General features: G+C 39.0%; 1 protein-coding gene across 4 annotated transcripts in view; it reads right to left on the bottom strand.

Moving 5' to 3' along the window:
• LOC136845730 (integrin beta-PS-like) overlaps window positions 1–23,041 on the bottom strand; it is a 24,403-nt gene extending 1,362 nt beyond the window's left edge. For 2 of the 4 annotated variants that reach the window (XM_067116164.1, XM_067115985.1), the window contains exons 1-14: window positions 19,354–19,485; window positions 14,597–14,836; window positions 13,689–13,818; window positions 13,467–13,547; window positions 12,615–12,843; window positions 11,991–12,075; window positions 11,709–11,879; window positions 11,214–11,312; window positions 8,790–8,951; window positions 5,696–5,848; window positions 4,340–4,450; window positions 3,195–3,322; window positions 2,031–2,127; window positions 359–524 (exon numbers count right to left, since the gene is read on the bottom strand). In XM_067116164.1, coding sequence (XP_066972265.1) covers window positions 359–524; window positions 2,031–2,127; window positions 3,195–3,322; window positions 4,340–4,450; window positions 5,696–5,848; window positions 8,790–8,951; window positions 11,214–11,312; window positions 11,709–11,879; window positions 11,991–12,075; window positions 12,615–12,843; window positions 13,467–13,547; window positions 13,689–13,818; window positions 14,597–14,728 — 1,744 coding nt within the window. In that variant the 5' untranslated portion in view covers window positions 14,729–14,836; window positions 19,354–19,485. Of the gene's footprint in view, window positions 1–358; window positions 525–2,030; window positions 2,128–3,194; window positions 3,323–4,339; window positions 4,451–5,695; window positions 5,849–8,789; window positions 8,952–11,213; window positions 11,313–11,708; window positions 11,880–11,990; window positions 12,076–12,614; window positions 12,844–13,466; window positions 13,548–13,688; window positions 13,819–14,596; window positions 14,837–16,110; window positions 16,248–19,353; window positions 19,486–22,901 lie in introns of those variants that run through there. The other 2 variants (XM_067116071.1, XM_067116251.1) reach the window with 2 other exon arrangements.

The raw sequence follows: 23,041 nt of genomic DNA, 5'->3' as shown, positions 1-23,041 counted from the left end.
TCCAGCTTCACTGCTCTCTGTCCTTTACTTGTCAGCTGTGCAACTTCTTTAACTATACTTCACTCAGTTTTTACCACATTCACAAAAAATAAAAATCCTTTGGACTAACCTAATGGAATGGAATGGAATATAAAATTCAGGCCAATGGCCAAGCGCTGGGACCTATGAGGTCATTCAGCGCTGGAAGGGAAACTGAGAGTAGGTAGGTTTCAAAGGTGTAACAGGAGGAAAACCTCGCAGTTGCACTGCGAATGATTGTTAGGAGAGGGTGGATAGCAAGATGGAAGAAATATAATATGAATGGAGGTACGGCAAAAGGAAATCTTTAAAATCTCCTGGAGACCAACCAATGCCTCACCTGGACTCCTGCAGGCTTCGTCGGTCTGGCACTCGCACACTCGTCCAGTGTATCCCGGGACGCAGTTGCATTCCTCGCAAGAACAGGTGCCGTGGTTCGAGCAGATGTCTCCCTCGTTGGACAAGCACTTGCGCTGGTTGCAGTGGCAGAATTTGCCAGAGTAATCCTGCAGTGCAGAAGTTAAGTATGCCTTAGTTTAACCAGACCACTGAGGAGCTGATTAACAGCTCTCCTAGGGCTCCCCCGAAGGATTAGACTTATTTTACGTGGCTAAGAACCAATTGGTTACCTAGCAACGGGACCTACAGCTTATTGTGGAATCCGAACCACATTATAACGAGAAATGAATTTCTATCACCAGCAGAAGAGAGTTTAAGCATCCAGAGGTCATGCTACTGCCCTGATGCTATTCTCTTTGCGTTTGAATACATTTTTATCAATATATTTTTTAATAAATGAGATCTCTTCTTTCTGTATTTCGCTTTACATTCTCTGACCTCCTAATGATAGATAGATAGATAGATAGATTGATAGATAGATTATAATATTTAGGCCAAAGGCCAAGCTCTGGGACCTATGAGGTCATTCAGCACTGAAAGGGAACTTGAGAATACGAGGTTTAAAAGGTGTAACAGGATGAAAATCTCACAGTTGCACTATGAAATAATTGTTAGACGAGGGTGGAAAGTAAGATGGAAGAAAGAATATGAATGGAGGTACAGTAATAGGAATGAAAAGGGTTGCAGCTAGGGGCCCCGAAGGGACGCTGCAAAGTACCTTAAGTAATGCCTACAGTGCACCTGGTGAGGTGCACCGACGGCGCTACTCCCCTACCGGGTTACTTCCTAGTGAACACAACATTCTTTGGAAGCTTGAATTTCAAGTCAATGGCCCATGTGGTGGGCTTGTCCCACAGGAAAAGGGTCCATCTTCTGAACAATAATAATAATAATTGTTAATTTTGATAATGACCATTTTTGAGAAAAAAGACAAAACGTAAGACACTTCAAGACGTGACTCAGGCTACTAAAAGAAGTGACTACCACTACTAAAAAAAATTGAGTTTCTGTTCTAATTATTCTTATTATCCAAGATAATCATCCTCTGTCGATGTTGTTATCATCTAATTTTTCTATTTTTTTATCGTTTTCTTCTTCCCCTGCATCAACACGAATACAAAAGCTTTGAGACGCGCTAGCTCCCCTATCAACTACTATTTATTATGGGTCTTAAATTGGTATTTCTCTTTATATCTGAACAATAAGTCTAAAATGTTCCCATTTTCTCAAATAACGTTTCAGAGAAAACACTACTAGGTAATCAGACACATGTAAGAGAAACTATTGAGTAAATCAGCATTTTGTTTGTGGAGCATTTTTTTTTTTTAAGTTAATCAACACTTTTTGGGAAACCTTTGTCAGTTACAGTAAGAAGGTTTGAAAGGTGTAACGGGAGGAAAAACCTCGCAGTCTATGAAGCAATTGTTAGGAGAGGGTGGAAAGCAAGATGGAAGAAGGAGAATATGAATGGCAGTACAGTAAAAGGAATGAAAGGGGTTGCAACTAGGGGCCGAATGGACGCCGCAAAGACCCTTAAATAACGTCTACAGTGCACCGCATGAGGTGCATTAATTATCGATAAATTTAAGGGAAAACTGTTATACGATCCTTACCTCCTCAAAGCATTCGCAGGAGCCACAGACGCAGTGTCCTCTCCCTGAGCAGAGTTCCGAAGAGTTTGCTGACTTCTTGCAGAGCTCCTCGTCGATTCTGTATAACAGATAAACACACAAACCTTTCAATGTTTCTTTTCTTGCTGGAAATTGTGAGCATTCAGCGTAACCATGTTTGTTACAAGTTCAATTTATGTTGTAAATTGTAGACATCTACTAACTATCTACTTCTTACTGAATGCCGATATATTACTTTAACCCGTGGGCGATGCAATTAATAATAATAATAATAATAATAATAATAATAATGATAATAATAATAATGATAATAATAATAATAATAATAATAATAAATTCTATTTTAAAGGCTTGCTAAAAATTTTCAGAAATAAAAGTGTATCCCATTAATCGTAGTTTTCTATGAAGTGTTCATTTCCTTCATAGAAAACGATGGATGCTTGGAATTAATGAGTAACTATTGTATTTCGTGCTGTTGCAACCATGGGTTAGCAATAATGTAGCATACCCATGTACATTTTCGTCTTTTGATAAAATATCGTATTATTTTCATCCGTAAAATGGCACTCTTACATAAAAATCGACCCCGCTGATGGGCCAAATGAGGGACCCCCAAAACTTTATTAAGCATCCTGTAGTGAAAATGAGGCCAGGTAAAATTATTACGCCCATTCGTAAACTAAGACTCATACCAAAACTTGAAGAAAATATACGTATACAAAACGAGCGTCATATGAAGAACAGTCTAAGAGATATATTGTAATATATTAAATATATGGTAAAATATTGGAATAAAACAAAACTGAAATCTCATTTGATCCATAGAAACTGGGATGACTAATTAGAAAAATGAGCTTTAATATACGATAAAAACTAACTGAGAATCAGAAAGGGTGATATTCTCATAACTTATCGATTATTTACCCCATGATGAAACTACGATTTTTTTCTGTATCATATTAACATGTATCTACGAAATTTGACTAATTACATATAACCATTCATGTAAATAAAAATAATGACTAAAAAGTTTAGAATGAAAGGAAGGATAATTTCAAAAGTTTAGGGGATGACAATCAAATGATACAGGTAAGAAGAAGAAGAAGGAGAAGAAGAAGAAGAAGAATAACAACAATTTGGACTAACTTGTCACTACCAGTTCCGTCGGCTGTACAACGGCACCTCTCGCCCCGGAAATTCTTGAAGCAGGCGCAGACGCCGCAGACGAGAGCCCCCTGGCTGTTGCAGATGTCACTAACGACGGTTTGGTCATCCTGAAGAAGGAGGAACAAGATATCTGAAGACATTCGACATATATTTCCATTTACCTTCTCTCTTACTTCTTAATGAACACCATATTCCTTGGAACCTTGAATTTCAAGTCTTTCAGTTTAAAATAAATTATTGTTTTGTTTACTTTTTTTTCCATTTTTCTTTTTTTCCTTATTTCTTTTTTTTAAGGTGATATCTTCTTTCTATATTTCCCATTACCTTCAAATATTTCTTACTAATGAACACCATATTCTTTGAAAGCTTGAATTTCAAGTTAATGGCCCCTATGGACTTGTCCCACATGAATACGGTTCATCTTCAGAATAATATTATAAAAATGTTAATAACCTAAGATATGGGTACTGTACCCCAACCTAACGTAAAATAAGGATGTAAATGGGATTTATAAGTTAACATAATGTACGATTCCCTAACCTGAGATATGAGCTTTGTAAGCTATTCTGTCAATCATCAAAACCATTTCACGCTGAAAGCTGGGGAATGGATTGAAGAAGGATGTTGTTCGTCATCTCATTCCTACCAATAATTTTTTTTTAGTTCAAAAGAACTATCCAAAATTTTTTGAGTGTTCAAAATCGAAAACCTATCAGAAATTTTCTGTTCAAAATCAAAAACCTATAAAAATTTTCGGTTCAAAATCGAAAACCTATCAGAAATTTTCTGTTCAAAATCAAAAACCTATAAAAATTTTCTGTTCAAAATCGAAAACCTATCAAAAATTTTCTGTTCAAAATCGAAAACCTATCAAAAATTTTCTGTTCAAAATCGAAAACCTATTAAAAATTTTCTGTTCAAAATCGAAAACCTATAAAAAATTTTCTGTTCAAAATCGAAAACCTATAAAAAAATTAGCTGAGTGTTCAAATTCGAAAAACCCCTCTTATGGAGTTGGTACTACATTTAAGATTACTGGATCTGCTCCCAAACAATCAATAAATGTTTTAGTTCATTCACTACAGTTGCTGGAGCTTTCTATTGGCCTAGGGCTTGGGCATTACCTCGTCCTCACAGTCACACCCGCAGGCAAACTCGATCTCCAAGAGGAGGCTGTCTTGTAGTGTCTTGACCTCGACGATCTCTCTGTCTCGTCCTACAGGGCATTCGTTCAGCTGAGAGAGAGAGAGAGAGAGAGAGAGAGAGAGAGAGAGAGAGAGAGAGAGAGAGAGAGAGAGAGAGAATTACTGCGTTCTGATTATGGAATTATATATATTACAAAAAACAGTTGTAGTGAAGAATAACAATTTCAATTAAGTGCATAAATATTAAACGGAACAATCATAGATGCATTCTAGTAAGATATATATATATATATATATATATATATATATATATATATATATATATATATATATATATATATATATATATATATATATATATATATACAGTATATATGAGCATATAAACTGTGGTTATAATCACAATAACACGAATATATGTTAGCGTAACCTTTTAGAAAACTGTTTCAAAATAGGAAAATATTGTCGCAATTTCGATTTCTCTGATAATGATAGTTTTCTGATATTTTCTGGTAAGACAAGGATAAAAAAAAACATGAAAAATAGGATTTGAGTCAAGAATACACAAGATGAAAAATGGCATTTGCTACACTGTTAACAATTTAGGATAAGTAACCTTCCTTGTGTCACATAATTAAAAAATAACTTATTTTTTCTTTCCCAAGAATCTGACGAAGTTCTTCCTTGTGTTGTAAAATTAATAAGTATTTTATTTTTCGTTTCCAAAGAATTTGGCAATCTTCCTTGCGTTATAAAATTACAAAGTATTTCCTTTTGTTTTCCTTTCCAAAGAATGTGGCTTTTTCCTTGTGTCATAAAATTAAAAAGTACCTTACTTTTTGGTTTCATGTCATAAAATTAAAAAGTACCTTACTTTTTGGTTTTATGTCATAAAATTAAAAAGTACCTTACTTTTTGGTTTCATGTCATAAAATTAAAAAGTACCTTACTTTTTGGTTTCATGTCATAAAATTAAAAAGTATCTTACTTTTTGGTTTCAGAGAATTTGGCATTTCTCTGGGCACCACAAAACCGTGCATCACATTTTCCGAAGTCGCAAGAACCCGGATTATATTCCGGGACCCACACAAGAGCCATCAGGCCTTTGGAATGGAATGGAATGGAATGGAATGGAATATGGAATTTAGGCCAAAGCCCAAACGCTGGGACCTGTGAGGGCATTCAGCGCTGAAAGGCAATTGAGAGTAGAAAGGTTTCGGAAGAGAGAAAGGGACGCTGCAGAGAACCTTAAGTAATGCCTACAGTGCACCGCGTGAGGTGCACTGACGGCACTTTGTTCTTGATGAAAGAAACGAAAAACCTCGACTCTCTTACCTTCACCTGAAGAGTGAAGTCCACCTGGTCTCCTTCTCGCATGCCGAAGCACTGGCTCGTCTTTATCGGAGGGCACTGGCGTTTTTGCACCTCGAGGAGTACTCGATGGAGTACGTCTGATGGAGATCGCAGGCTGATGACTGATGAGATAGCCTGTGATTGATTTGACAGGCTGATGACTGATGAGATAGCCTGGGGAAAAAGGGGCATGATTGATTTGCCTGACAGGCTGATGACTGATGAGATAGCCTGGGGAAAAGGGGACATGACTGATTTGCCTGACAGGCTGATGACTGATGAGATAGCCTGGGGAAAAAGGGGCATGATTGATTTGCCTGACAGGCTGATGACTGATGAGATAGCCTGGGAAAAAAGGGACATGACTGATTTGCCTGACAGGCTGATGACTGATGAGATAGCCTGGGGAAAAGGGGACATGACTGATTTGCCTGACAGGGTGATGACTGATGAGATAGCCTGGGGAAAAGGGGACATGACTGATTTACTTGACAGGCTGATGACTGATGAGGTAGCCTGGGGAAAAGGGGACACGATTGATTTGCCTGACAGGCTGATGACTGATGAGATAGCCTGGGGGAAAAGGGACATGATTGATTTGCCTGACAGGCTGATGACTGATGAGATAGCCTGGGGAAAAGGGGACACGATTGATTTGCCTGACAGGCTGATGACTGATGAGATAGCCTGGGGGAAAAGGGACATGATTGATTTGCCTGACAGGCTGATGGCTGATGAGATAGCCTGGGGAAAAGGGGACACGATTGATTTGGACAGGCTGATGACTGATGAGATAGCCTGGGAAAAGGGACATGATTGATTTGATTTGACAGGCTGATGGCTGATGAGATAGCCTGGGGAAAAGGGGACATGATTGATTTGCCTGACAGGCTGATGACTGATGAGATAGCCTGGGAAAAAGGGACATGACTGATTTGCCTGACAGGCTGATGACTGATGAGATAGCCTGGGGAAAAGGGGACATGATGATTGATTTGCCTGACTGATTTACTTGGCTGATGATGACTGATGAGATAGCCTGGGGAAAAGGGGGATTGAAAGGCTGATGACTGGAGATAGCCTGGGGAAAAGTGACATGATTGATTTGCCTGACAGGCTGATGACTGATGAGATAGCCTGGGGAAGAGGGGACATGATTGATTTGCCTGACAGGCTGATGACTGATGAGATAGCCTGGGGAAAAAGAATGATTGATTTGCCTGACAGGCTGGACATGATTGATTTGCCTGACAGGCTGATGACTGATGAGATAGCCTGGGGGAAAAGGGACATGATTGATTTGCCTGACAGGCTGATGGCTGATGAGATAGCCTGGGGAAAAGGGGACATGATTGATTTGCCTGACAGGCTGATGACTGATGAGATAACCTGGGGAAAAAGGGGCATGATTGATTTGCCTGACAGGCTGATGACTGATAAGATAGCCTGGGGGAAAAGGGACATGATTGATTTGCCTGACAGGCTGATGGCTGATGAGATAGCCTGGGGAAAAGGGGACATGATTGATTTGCCTGACAGGCTGATGACTGATGAGATAGCCTGGGGAAAAAGGGGCATGATTGATTTGCCTGACAGGCTGATGACTGATGAGATAGCCTGGGGGAAAAGGGACATGATTGATTTGCCTGACAGGTTGATGGCTGATGAGATAGCCTCGGGAAAAGGGGACACGACTGATTTGCCTGACAGGCTGATGACTGATGAGATAGCCTGGGGAAATGGGGACGTGATTGATGTCATTTAGTATTCCTCTCTCTCTCTCTCTCTTATTCATGAATCTCCTGTGAAATATTGTGAAAAAGTGACACTTGATATAAACATTTCTCTCTCTCTTATTTATGATTTTCCCACGAAATCCTGGGAAAAGGTCCATTTACTGTCTCTCTCTCTCTCTCTCACTCAATAAATCCTGTGAAAAGGGTCATGCTTGGTATTATCATTCCTCTCTCTCTGTCTCTCATTTATGACTCCCGTGAAATTCACCAGCCCGCCCCCCCAAAAAAAAGAGGCAAAAAAACTCCCTAACCAAACTTTCTCTCAAACAATGACCCAGGCTAAGAATTTACATCAGAGTCAACACGAAGATTTTATGGTAATCCTGCTAACAAACAGACAAATAATGCCAGCGTCACACATTGGCAATTGAAGGATGCGCACGACATAATGGCTGGTTTAGGTGATCATCGCCATCATTCGCGGGCCTGGGGCCGCAAAATAATAAATTGTCACGCATTTGCGATTCAAGGACGGGCAGTGCATAACTGCAGAATTACGACGTCATTACACTGTAATTACGACCAAATCGCCGACAATCGCCATGAATCGTTACAGCGTCGCCAAGTTAGGCGACCTGCACCAAGTGATGGCGGATGTTGGTGCATGTCGCAATTGCGAGTTACGATTTGTGCAATCTAATTACAACAAATGGCAACGCCATTGTGTCAGTGTTGCATAGTGCCCAATGACATGACAACAAATGACAGTGTATGTTTTAGAATTTAAAAACATATGTCACCATTTGGTGCATGGTACCAAACTCGGAGATGCGGTAACAATTCGTGGCAATTGTTGGCGATTTGTCGTAATTTCATTGTAACGGCGTCGTAATTAGCAAATTTTGGGCGTTACAACGTGTGCATCCTTGAATCGCCAATGTATGACAACGAAGGCGATATTAAACAAGTAAAAATCCGCCGAAGTTTCTTGGGAGCAATCGAGTTTTCTGTACAGCGTATAACGCTGTATGAAGCTCTTAGCCACGTCCCATGAAACTCTTAGCTGTGGCCCATGAAACTTTCAGCCACAGCCCGGCGGTGGCCTGTGTTGTTAGCACCTATAGCGGTGCCAGGCGCACAATCATGGCTAACTTTAACCTTAAATAAAATAAAAACTACTGAGGCTAGAGGGATGAAATTTGGTATGTTTGATGATGTGGGGGTGGATGATCAACGTAGCAATTTGCAGCCCTTTAGCCTCTGTAGTTTTTAAGATCTGAGGGAAGACAGAAAAGGTACTGAAGACGAACAAACAGCCATCTCAGCATAGGGTTAATTACATTGTACTGGTCGCGGACCAGCTCGACGACGTTGTTGGAATTCGACGTCAGTTTGCCCCAGGACGAGTTCTCGATGACCTTCGTCAGTTCCCTGTAGAGGTCGAACGAGCTCGACACGGCGAAGATGACGTAGATGTCACTCTCCTTCGTCACTTTGTTGATCTGCAAGAGATGATGGGAGGCAGTGATGACTCACTATACACAAATATCAAATGAAGTTCTCCCCTTATGAAGAATTAGAGGAATTTATTTCTGGTGATAGAAATTCATTTCTCGTTATGATGTGGTTCGGATTCCACAATAAGCTGTAGGTCCCGTTGCTAGGTAACCAATATCAAATGACGTTCTTAAGTTTAGTTTCTAATAGGTTACGTCTAAACGCAAGTTTATGTCTGAATGAAAAATGACTTTCCTCTTGAACAAGAAAACGATGTTCATCAGTTAATTATACCTTAGTTTAACCAGACCACTGAGCTGATTAACAGCTCTCCTAGGGCTGGCCCGAAGGATTAGATTTATCTTACGCAGCTAAGAACCAATTGGTTACCTAGCAACGGGACCTACAGCTTATTGTGGAATCCGAACCACATTATGACGAGAAATGAATTTCTATCACCCGAAATAAATTCCGCTAATTCTTCATTGGCCGGTCGGAGAATCGAACGCGTGCCCAGCAGAGTGCTAGCTGAGAACGATACCCACCCGTCCAATGAGGAACTGAAGACTGAGGCGATAGACTCATCGATGATTATGTTCAGTAACTTTCTGTTTGATAAAAACGAAATGTCTGTCGATTATGGTACAGTTTATCTGATAACATTCTTGTCTTCATAGATTAAGTACAAACACAAACTTCATAACGGTACAGTTTATCTGAAGGCATTTTTGTCTTAATAAAATAAGCACAAACACAAACTTCATAACGGTACAGTTTATCTGATAACATTCTTGTCTTGATAGATTAAGTACAAACACAAGCTTCATAACGGTACAGTTTATCTGATAACATTCTTGTCTTGATAGATTAAGTACAAACACAAGCTTCATAACGGTACAGTTTATCTGATAACATCTTGTCTTGATAGATTTGTCTTCAGTTTAGATTAAGATTACAAACACAAACTTCATAACGGTACGGTACAGTTTATCTGATGGCATTTTGTCTTGATATACTAAGTGTGAACACAAACTTCACGATGGTAGTTTATCTAATGGCATTCTTGGCTTGATACGTTGAGCAAACACAAACCTCAGTGAGTATTAAACTGTCTTCTGATAATCAGATCAGCATCAGCTGAAAGGAACAGACACAAATGGACAATTTTCATTCACAACGCCTCAACATGGAGTAGTTAGTTGTAAAGTGAGAATGTTCCTCCGTGAATACTCGCTCTAAAGATCTAAATTTTTCGAAGAGGATTCTTCAGACACGCTTAAACAATTTCTGTGAATTCACACCATCTTTCCTCTCAGCTTTAATACAAATACGGACAGTTAAAAAATCACGACAACACAAGTTGAAAGTGAAAACACTGTGGTGGGGTAATTAACAACAAAATAATTTTATGCAAATATATATATATATATATATATATATATATATATATATATATATATATATATATATATGTGAATTAATTTTATCACATCACTGTGATTCATATACAAGCATTAAGCAACCAATGTCCTTGATGGCTGGGTGGTTTAAGGCATCACTGTAGTCTTGAGTTCTTGTCTTTCGTAGTTCGAGACCACGAGGTGACGAACTTATTATCAACTAAAAAATTCCCCTTCGGGTAACATATATGAAAATATATTATTTCCGAGGTAGAGCGAACTGGATATGGAAGGCATTTGTAGCTTAACTGGATATGGAAGGGCATTTATAGCTTAATATATATATATATATATAGGAGAATAGCAGGCTACGTGATAGTGTCAACTGGGCTCCGGTGGACGCCAGATTTGGAAGGCCCAGGCCTACTTGGATGTAAGGAGAAGCTTGTGATGAGTGAAGGTTATTGATGAAGATGATATTATTACTTACGTTTAATACAAGCATCAAAATGACGAAACAATCCGCAAAAATGACACATACAAGCTTAAATAACAGGTGAACCGCCAGAACAGAAGACAGGCTAAATAAAAACGGGCTTAAAGTTATAAAAAAAAAAAGTCCAAGATCTAAGTCTTGCTATACGAGTCAAGAATATTATCCTGAGTCGTATACCCATCCGAGAAAATAAAAATGATTAACAGTACAAAACTTCAGCGGTAAATTTATTACCTATTCGCTGTGAATATTCTCTCCAGTGTTGCAAAAGGAAAACGAATAGATAATAAAAACAAAAGCGTTGCAAAAAGAAAAGGAACGGATGTTAAAAAAAGAAAGGCCGGGATGTGAAATGAAAGAATCGTACTTACCTGGCCGACGGATGGGTAGTCGAACTCGTCGTAAGCGTCGTACATATTCTTGTCGTTCAAATGGCATTTCTCGTCGTTGGGGACGACCACACCAGCCAGCTATTGAGAGAGAGAGAGAGAGAACGGATATAAGAAAAAAATGTTTTTTTCAGACTGATATCATGAAATATTTCCCCACTGAAATGGTAACATAACACAAATGACGATTGTATTTTTGTCTTGAATTGAATTAAATGAACTGTCCTAGTTTAGAGCTGAATAAAAGGAGAAATAGTTTTGTTTTGAACGGAATATCTAAACAAATATCTTTGTTTAGGTTCGAATAAAAGTAAAAACAGCATTGTTCTGCAATGAGTACCAAACAAAAGTATAATGTGACAACCATAAAAGCTTGATAAAAAAAAAGTCACAAAAGGCATGAGAGAGAGAGAGAGAGAGAGAGAGAGAGAGAGAGAGAGAGAGAGAGAGAGAGAGAGAGAGAGAGACCTTCCTTACCTTGCCATCTCCTGCCTGATGGAACTGGGCGTCGGTGGAAAAGACGATGAGTCTCCTGGCCTGGTCCCTCCACCTGATCTGCTCCTTGCACACGATGGCCTGCATCAGAGCGTCGAAGCCTCCTTCAGGAGAGTCAAGGTTCCCAGAGATCTTGGCTTCCCTCACTTTCTTCTGCAGAAGGAAAAGGAAGCAGAATCTTCAGAATGGACGTAAGGAGTTAAAAAGACAAATGACTGATACTAAATAAACAATACAGCTAGCTAATATAGGCCTACTACTCACGGCAAAGAGGGATCCATCTGTGCCCAGGGGCAGGTCGTTCCGAAATGAGTAGGCCTTTGCACACCCAGAGCAGGGACTGTCGATCCTGACGGAGTAATACACGGGGGAAAAAAAAGAGGAAATTCGGTCAGTTTTCTGAATAGTACAGTAAGTGCAATGAGAATCTGACTGATTCATTCCACAGCAAATGTAACACTTCATTTCTCCTTTACTACGCGAATGTTATCTCTCTCTCTCTCTCTCCCTCTCTCTCTGTTAAAAGAAAGCTATTGTCTTGTGTAAGGACATGTTGCCAGTGAAATCTATAGTCATAAACAGGACTTGTACTCGGGACCTACGGAGTGAGGGTCACCCCAGATCCCACTAGGCTATCTGTTTAGCCTGAGCCCAATTTGCTCTCTCTCTCTCTCTCTCTCTCTCTCTCTCTCTCTCTCTCTCTCTCTCTCTCTCTCTCTCTCTCTCTCTCTCTCAACATACTTATTACGATGTGTATCAACGAAGGGCATAAGTGGGGCTTGAACTAGGGACCTACGGAGTGATTGCCACCAATAACCCCACTAGGCTATCTACCTGGACTGAACCCAATTTGCACTCTCTCTCTCTCTCTCTCTCTCCCAAACGTACTTATTAGGATGCGTATCCACGAAGGGCATCAGGACTTTGTCCACGAAGGAGCCGAAGCCGATGGTGTAGAAGTCGGTGAGTTCCTGCAGGGTGGCTGTGAGCTGCCCTCCGAGGCTGGCTAACTGCTCTTTGTCGTCCAACATGGAGTGCGAGAGGTCCATCAGGTAGTAGAGGTCGATGGGGTACCCGTAGGCTTGTCTGTACGTCAGGCTGAGGCTCTCCGAGACCCCTGCGTTGCGGGAGAGAGAAGGAGGAACGAGGTAACTGATTAACAGAAGACTGAAATATATCCAGAGAGAGAGAGAGAGAGAGAGAGAGAGAGAGAGAGAGAGGTTAGGAGGACCAGATGACTGATTAATAGGAGACTGAGATATGTTCTGAGAGAGAGAGAGAGAGTTAAGTATATCTTAGTTTAACCAGACCACTGAGCTGATTAACATCTCTCCTAGGGCTGGCCCGAAGGATTAGATTTATTTTTACGTGGCTAAGAACCAATTGGTTACCTAGCAACGGGACCTACAGCTTATCGTGGAATCCGAACCACATTATAGCGAGAAATGAATTTCTATCACCAGAAACAAATTCCTCTTGTTCTTCACTGGCCGGTCGGAGATTCGAACTCGCGACCAGCGGAGTGGTAGCTGAGAACGGAACCCGCTCACCCAGCGAGGAACTAAAGAGAGAGAGAGAGAGAGAGAGAGAGAGAGAGAGAGGTTAGGAGGACCAGATGACTGATTAATAGGAGACTGAGATATGTTCTGAGAGAGACAGAGAGAGAGAGAGAGAGAGAGAGAGAGAGAGAGAGAGAGAGAGAGAGAGAGAGAGAGAGAGAATTGCTCTAGCTTGACTTACCTTTGCGAAGCGTCATCTTGACATGCTGTGGTTTGATCTGGACAATGCGGGTTCCTGTTTTCTGCGAGTCTCTGGCGGACTCTGGAAAAGGAGAGAGAGAGAAAAAAAGAATATTATAGCACTAGTGAATGTAAGTTGCAACAAACGTAAAATATCCATCACATCACACTCATTAAGGACTGATTTCGAGATGAGGTTGCGAGCCCCATCCCCTAGCCTTACCGGACAAATCTTCGTCTCTGACAATGGTATGGCTGTTCTCCGGGTTCTCCACAGCGCCGCTTTCGCATTGGGAGGTCTTCGGGTCGCCGATTCTCAGGCAGTGCGTGGTGCGTTCTTGTACGCCTATGCCCTGAGGTGGAAGACAGAAGAAGACGTATAATTATATTTTACGTAGAGGGCGCAAGCCAGTTATAACTGTAAAGTCAATTCTAAATTAATTACTGGATAAGGATTCAATACTTAGGAGTGAATGACACGACAATTGCGATACCGTAGGCTGATAGCCAAGCTCGTATCACTGCCCCTATCAGAGGTGCATTATGGGTAACATGAAAACATCGTTCGACGTCAGTCATTTTTCTTAATAAAATGTTATGACCAATAAAGTCTTGAGAGAATTACTTTTTTTTTTAATGTATCATGTTTCACTCTTCTTCTTCTTCCATATTCCAGGTCATCCAGCTGGTTCCAAGATACTGGAAATACTAAATCAGTGTTCTGTTATCACCAGTTATCAGATCTGAAGCCGCGTATTCTGAAAAAGAACCTCAAGTTTTGGAGAAAAAAAAAAAGTCTCCTAAATCGAAATCCATTGAGATACTTACCATGGGATACTCGTCCTACATTACAGTTCGGATCTTGAAAAGAATAACTTACCCAAAACTCAAAGGATCGCATGCAACTTAGTACGTAGAAATAAAGACTTATTTTAAACTTGAAGCACTAAATGTACCCTCAAACTTACCAACAAAGACACACATCTCAGTAGCGAAGAATTACTTTAAACTTAGAAACAAAGATTCTGCTTCGAGTTTGAACACCACATACAGCCTGGTACCTAAAAACAAATACATGCCTTAGACTTACAACCTAACACTTGCCTTAGTCTTAAGAACAAAGACACATACCTTGAATTTTGAGCACCAAGTGCATCCCGGCACTTGAATGCAAGCTTTGCAATTGATCTGGAATTCACACTGATCCTGAGCTATGGCGAATCCACCAAAGAGCAGGAACAGCAATGCCGCAAAGGCTCTCATTGTTGAGGTGATCTTGATGAAGTGTGTAAAAGAGAGTTGGTGTGGACCTCGGGACTCGCCAACCAACTGCGACGATCCCTTCACCGGCCGTCTAGAGCGTTTAGTAACCTAGAAGTTGGATGGTGATAAATGAGAAAAGTTAGAATTATGCTAGGAATAATTAGTGCTCGGAATGTAGAGCATCAGTAAGTTCATGATGAAATTAAAATTGCGTTGATGAAAATTATCTTTCGGAAAGTAAAACATTTCACAAGTTGATTAGTAAGTTAATAATAAAATTACAATGGCGTTGATGAAAATCTTCTTTAGAAATGTACCACTTTTTCACGAGGTAATGATAAAATATCACCTTTTCCACTGCAGGTTACCCTTATAGTTAAGACGCGAGTTTGACGTTTCTGAAATTATATAACTTGATCTAACGTATCCGTAACCTCATAAAAACGGCCATTCAAATTTTCCATTAACAATCTCTTCCTTAATGATTTTAATCGCTGTCCAGTGAAGCAGTAAACCAACGCTTTATCCACTTAGCTAACCAAATATGCTATGCTTTCGAAGGTGCACACACACATACACACATGAACAGCAAATGTGCACATACGGATACATACAGTAATAGCAGCTAATTACTGATGATCATTTCGATTCCATCTGTATTACATACTTCTAAATCTATACGTACGTCATAGATCTGAATCTAAAGACATCTTTCGATCTATATATTCGTGCAAGATCTATACACACACGCACACACCCAAGAGCTGTATATAAGATTAGATTATGTGTACACCCACGGTCTAAACAGCCGTGAATGCGCTTATCGCGTACCTTTTGTCTTTTCTGCTAGAGTGCCCTAATCGAGATATTTCAAAATCAGTTATCTGACATTCCGTCACATACATATCGCCGACAAAGAAAGCTGTCAGTTTACTTGTGACGATTAATGCCCAAAAGAGCTTTTATCTTGGATAATTTTTATCATGAGCGAATCGATATTCAAACCTTGCGCATGCGCGTTAAATCCCTTGACCAATGGAGGAAAAAATGTTACAAGGAGTCGTTCAGTCTGCACTCCGTTTCATATTTACGTTTCTTATTTCTCGACTGGCTTTGTTCTATCATCAATCAATCTGTGGGATTAATGGTTATTCTATTTTGCCAGTGATAATAGGTGAAATTTGTAGCTGGTGTTTATTTTAAATAAACAACGCAGCAATGAACTGTCCCCAGAAATTCATAGTCGGTAATTAGCGCTAATGAATCACACGTCTAGACCAAAGCTAGACCCATAAATGGTATATACAGCCACTACTGCTAAGCATACCGAGACATTCATTGCTAAAGTGTTCAGCAAACAAATCACAATTTAAAATACTCACGATCGATATTCTTCGCTCACAAAACACCCAAAAATATTCAAAGCTGTTATTTGCCAATATAATAAGACACAGCTGGTATTGATTCTTGATGATAATGAAGATGATAAAACGAGTATAACCAAGTGTTTCACAATATCGTCATGAGTGGTGGGATAATCCCAACAACACCGGAAACGGATGACGTTAGAGCATGGGTAAAGTCACACACACAAAGGGCATTGCGTGGACATATCCTGTTTGCCTGATTGTTTAATTGAAAGACAGAACTATATTCAAGTGTGTATCACCTTTAAAAGGAAAGCCTTTAAATATTATAAAGATTACTATTACAGTAGAGTATTACTGTTGTTGAAAATTGGAGCAAGGTGAAGTTGAAGAAGTTAGGCAGACAAGTAGATGACAGAGCAAGCCTAAGTTTCCAAAAAATCCTCAGGATGTAAAACTTTGCTCCACAAAATATTAAGGTCATTCTGGGTGACCTAGCCCTATTCAATACACACACACACACACACACACACACACACACATATATATATATATATATATATATATATATATATATATATATATATATATATATATATATATATATATATATATATATATATATATATAGTCACTGTTGACCAACGCGCCATTTGAATGGACACCACGATAAATTAGTAATGTCAAGTAACCTGAACAACTATTGGGGGCAACACCTAATTCCCGAATGATATTTAGACTGGCTTCTCAGTTGGTGTGGCCAGTTAACAAGAAACTCGGAATTAGCGTAACCCTTGCTGTACCAAGATTAAACACCTCATAACTCATTGTGTTCCAGTAACAGGTCAAAGAGTTATTCAGTGTAGGCCTGAAGTACTTCGCGTGATCTCTGACATTAGGCCAATAAATTTTTTTCCGCGGATTTTGAAGTTGTTCCTCTCATGCTATTAGAAATTTAAGAGTGGTTGGAGGCTTCCTGTTTATCTGAGCATACTACTATTAATGTTTCAGATTCAGAAAGTTCGTTGTATTGACAGAATGTAGTGCTGAGCTTTAGTTTTATTTTGAGTTTCACCTGTGAGGCTAGAATATCGGGTACCCATATATATATACATACATACAATATATACACGAGTATATATATATATATATATATATATATATATATATATATATATATATATATATATAATATCTCATGTTCTGATTATTTTGAAAGAGTTCCTTCTGTGTTGCTCTATATTTCACAATCACATATTCTAAATTTCTTTATTTTATCTAATGTTAGATTATCTTTTTCTGTTTTACAACTGGCGCCATAACTACAGCAGTTGCCACGCCAGTTGATCGAATCAAATCAGTTAGTCTCATTCCATCCGGTGGAAGACTTCTGCTTCGTCCCGCTAGACCGAGTGTTCATCATTATTGACAACAATACTTAACATCATCACCATATTGCTGCCATCAATCAGTATTAATATGACAATGAACGGTTAGGCCAAAGATGAAAAACACTGCGTAACATAATTATTTGGAAAATTTTATTGCAATCGAGACGTTTTCGCTTCAACTCTTAAACTGCGTCCTATCGAAACAGGATGCGTCTGATAAGCGCTCAGCGTTCAGAGCGACTAGTCTCGTAACATTGAAAATGTATTCTGAGGCTCAGTATATCTATATGAATAAATGAATAAATCAAAGCCTTTAAACTTGTATGGAACAAAAACGAACGATTAAATGACTGTGGAAAATGAGATAAAACGAGGGAACTTCTCGGCGTATTCGGTCATTTGAAATATTAGTCTTAATGAAAATACACTTTCAGGTCTTGGGAATTTGAGATGGAAATGAAATTAATGGTCTGATTTCATTTGGCTTAAGGAAATTTGGCGGTAAAACCAAGCACTGAAGCACTTTCGGCCATTCAGCGCTTAAGACAGTTAGAAAACAGTTAATAAAAGACAAGAAAAGTATAAGGGTAAAACTTGAACGCACCTATAGGGGCCGAAGGGACGCTGCCAACCACAGTACACCTGAGGTGCACTGACTGGTGATCGACATATACGGAAAAATGGCCGAATGGTCTACGGTCCTTCGAATACAATACGGAATGGAATGGAACATAACATTCAGGCCAAATCCCAAGCACTGGGACCTACGAGGTCATTCAGCGACACAATTGTTAGAGGAGGTGGAAAGTAACATGGAACAATGAGAATTAAAGAGGAGTTAAAGGGGTTGCAGCTAGGGGCCGAAGGGACGCTGCAAAGAACCTTAAACAATGCCTACAGTGCACCGGATGAGGTGCGCTGACAGCACTATCCCCCTACTGAGTTAATCCGGAAGATGTAAAAATACACGATGCCTCAGATCGACGTTGTAGTCGTACCATATTTGACGATGAATAATGTGAATTAAATAATGCGTATTTGCAATGAATAACCTCGGAAGAAATGAAACACTTAAATAGGTAGGCCTACTTTTTGTATCAAAGTAAAGCGGAAAATCTCCCGAATATTATTCACTATCACTTTAGTCGTAATCTATTTACTAAAGGCTACGTGTATAATAATAATAATCTTCTTCTTCTTTTTCTTTTAACGTGCTTTTATTCCCATTTTTGTATGGGGTAAGCACGATGCCTTCTTTTGAAGGACTTTTTGATTTGGCTTTGGGGTAGACCTGTGGTAATAATAATAATAATAATAATAATAATAATAATAATAATAATAATAATCAAATGAAAATTGAATCCCCGAAGCAGAAAATACCAATTCGGTGCTTTTGAAAATAAACTGGAGTCGCAAAAATATTGGTCAGCGACGCTCGCAGCACTGAATAGAATGCATACGCAACGAGGCAGAAGCCAAACGAAAATACAGGCAGATAATTCAACTAAAATCAAAGAAAATCTACATTCAAATGCTCACGAAATCCTGAGTTTAGAAACAATAAATAAAACTATTCAAAATACTGTATATATATTATATTTATATATATATATGTGTGTGTGTGTGTATATGTATATATATATATATATATATATATATATATATATATATATATATATATATATATATATATATATATATATATATATACACACAACTGACAAAAAGCTACGTTGAAAAGACTATAGATGTTACTATTCACAACCAGATTAACAAATTACAAAAAAAACGTTGTGTTAAATTCACGAAATGCTAAAAAAAGAAACCACGGTACTAAATATTGAAATAACACACAAAAAATACTCACGCGGATCTTTTTAGAAACAAAATATTAGGGACGAGTTTTATAATCCATCGCACAAGAAAGGCGTCGTCGCGTCGTCTCACCGAGTGAGGAAACCCGCACTCACTGCTTCTACCGAGGTCTCCCGAAAAAAAAGGAGTCGTTTTTAAAGAACGATAAGATAATTGGGGGAGCGGTTTCGGCCGGCGGTGGTAGTAGGCTGCTATTCCTCGAAAACTTCTAAGTATAATGTAGCACGGCTTCCAAAGGCATTGAAATTCAAAGCCGAGTGATTCAGAATTACGTTAAATAAATTCTCGCTGACTAACAGTTTTAGAATCTGGTTATTAATTCACAGACACACTGTGCGCGGCATATTTTAGTCTTTGAACACTTCTGACCATTATTGTTCTTCACGAAGAGGAAATCTGTGGTGCATACCTTGTTAACAAGGTATGCACCTATGTAAAAGCAATCGAGAGTAAAACACAAGCTATTTATACATACATACATACATACATACATACATATATACACGTATGTACAGTATGTGTAATTTTTTCCTTAAATCCTAGGCGTGGCTCAAATCATTCTCGGCTACAGCCATGCAGTACAACTGCTGAATCGTGGATGTACACATAGTGTAGCAATTTTCCCAAACCTAAGCTTATTCATATAGTACCTGCATAAAGAGATCATTAAATAACCACTAAATACACACCGCAACATTTCACCCCTATCATAGCACATGCTCTTGTCCTCCTGATATCAAAGCCCTTCCTTTCCAATACTTTTGTCAGCGCTCGAAATCGATACTGTTCACCAACTTCCTGTTTTTCATTCTTCTCACAGACTTTGTTTACCTGCCACGCAGTCTAGTTCCATTTCCTAGATCAGTAGCAATCTCACCTGCTACGCTTGGGAGTCGTAAGCAGTGAATTATTTGAAGGTAATACATATTCTGTCCGTCAGCCTATTAGGGATTTTATAGTCTTGGCTCACTGTGGACAACTTTGGCTTCTCGTCAAGTGTCTGACATTATAGTGTCTGCTTTGATCCTTTCAACTAATCCTTCAGCATCATATCCCTCTCTGATGTTTTGACCACACTTAGAAATGTAGACTTTCTCTCTTAATTTTGGATCCTTCTCTTCGAAAAATGATTGCCTCAGACCTAAATCAGCCAATATTCCCCCTAAAAAGCTTTGGGGTCATCATCACGATCACTAAATTCAAGTCTCATCTTTCAAAACTCGTAAAAGATATCCTGAATACCCTTTTTCATGGGATCTCTTTTGTTCAGAGACCAGCACATGATTCACTTTTAACCTTTTCCATCTCAGCTGCAGCAATCAGCTACCATCACTTAGCATTTAGAGGTCTAGCAGGATGCTCTGTTATAACTTAAAACCCCTTGCACATGGTTTAGCTTCCTCTCTTTGTGTGTTCACTTGTTTAACCTCATAAGCGTAAAGAAATTTAATGCAGTGGCCAGATTAAGTTACTGTACTTAATTATAATGCCAAACTGCTTTGTGACACCTTCCACTATCTAGTGATGTTCCTTGGTTATTTTCATCAACCCTGGCATAAAATCTGCCTTCTTCCCTGGGTGTACTTAGGAGATTTAACCCTTCATACCTCCCCTGCCCTACTTTCGTACCTTCTGTTTGTCAGACAACTGCAAGTTTAAGGCATCCCAAGATAGGAAGACTGTAATGTCATAATACAAAATTCCTCAAAGACACCTCAACATTTTAAAGATCAAGTCCCTCATATGATGGATACCATTTGCAAAGCTCTGTGGGGCTCAATGTAGGTATGATGCCTTTATCATCTCTGACTGTAGTATCATTACTTTCCAAATTTCACTTTTAGCCATTCCAATGATTCCTTCCTTCTTCACAATAGTTAGTTTAACATTTTCACCTGCCACTTAAGAGCAAATCCTTTTGGCAGCAAGAACTAAGAGAGACTTGAAAATGCAAGTGTGCTAAAGCAATATATAATAAAAATAATAAAAATCTTGTTGAGCGATAATGCAATGCAAGCCTCCGCTCATTCAGTCATTATCGCCACCTACAAAACACCAGAACTGCCCAATTGGGTAGAAGAGTTTAACTCTTATTGCTGACCTACATTCATAAGAAGTTCATAAGAGATTTTACAAGCATAAACACTTTAAACAGAACACGGGCGTATGTTTACACCTGCTTTACATAATTCTTTCAACTAGAACTGTCAAATTCATAGCACATCTGACAGTCCCAGTTTGAACCATAGAAAGAATAATTTAGTACGGATGTTAAGTCACTTCCACAACTAAAATACAATATTGCAATGAATAATTTTTGGAATGTTGCTTCTAACTGATCAATGCGACCTGACTTCTTAACAAAAGTCATACCAAAAGGATACACTACTTTTTCATGAGGCAAAATACCTGCTCTGTAGCAGAAAAGTATATTAAAAAACACTAACGAGGATAAAGGTGAAAACATTATCGTTTAAAGTAAGAGATGAGATCTCTCCTTCAGTAAACTGATGGAAAGTCTTGGATTAATGAAGTTTTAAAAGACAATTCCCTGAGACCATTTGCTGACAACACAGTATCAAATGACTTGAACAAACAATGCAACATGTAGTGCGATATCCTGTGCAAACTGATAAAAATTATGGAGCCTCTCACTTGCTTTAGGATAGGCACTTGTGTGGCAGTATTACAGTTTATACCACATTTTAATGATGAATCTTAATTTATTCTTGGGCATTTCAGAAGGTCTTTCAACATTCTGAAAAAAAAAAAAAGTCTTCAACTTAAGCTTATGACTAAAAGAGTGAGAGCGTCTGTAACTTCTGTCAGGGTGACTTTGACAATGTTTGGCTCCTGTATCATTCTCTCTTAGGCCTGAACAACTACGTACGTCATCACAGACTCTTAGAAACTGAGGCAAGTGACCCCTTTTAATGGAAACTTGTCCTAAGTGTTCGCACCATTCTTCTGCATCACATGCAGTCTTCGATATACGTAGGGTCCATACATCAAAATCAACAAGTCTGGAATTTGATTCGTATGTGAGCAATACATGCAATAAAACAAGTTAACCTAGTGAATGAACATTAATCTGGAATGGAATACAGAGTTTAGGCCAAAGGCCAAGCACTGGAACCTATGAGGTCATTCAGTGCTGGAAAGGAAATTGAGAATAGGTAGGTTTGAAAGGTGTAACAGGAGGAAAACCTTGCAGTTACGATATGAAATAATTGTTAGGAGAGAGTGGATAGCAGGATGGAAGAAAGATAATATGAATGGAGGTACAGTAAAAGGAATGAAAGGGGTTGCAGCTAGGGGCCAAAGGGACACTGCAAAGAACCTTTAGTAAGCCTACAGTGCACCCCGTGAGGTGCACTGATGGCACTGGCCCCCTGCAGGACATTAATCTGTATTGTTTAGTTTGTAATAACTAATAATGTATCTGTACAGTGTAGCATAATATAATAATATCAGTAATAACTGTAAACATCTACTGTAAAAAATATTAGTAAAATTGAAATACTGTTTCATTGTACTTACTCAGTTAGGTATCACTCTTGCATAGCTGACATCTGAATAATGAAAATAGGCAATGAAGGCAAGCGAGCAGCCCAACACAGTTGATGTTGCAGTCTGCTGTAGAGGACCAAGACAGGCGCGGGGGGTGGCAGCAGGACAAC

The sequence above is a fragment of the Macrobrachium rosenbergii genome, chromosome 1, assembly GCF_040412425.1.
Source record: "Macrobrachium rosenbergii isolate ZJJX-2024 chromosome 1, ASM4041242v1, whole genome shotgun sequence".
In the NCBI taxonomy this organism is placed as follows: domain Eukaryota; kingdom Metazoa; phylum Arthropoda; class Malacostraca; order Decapoda; family Palaemonidae; genus Macrobrachium; species Macrobrachium rosenbergii.
This window is presented reverse-complemented; position numbering and strand designations above follow the sequence as displayed.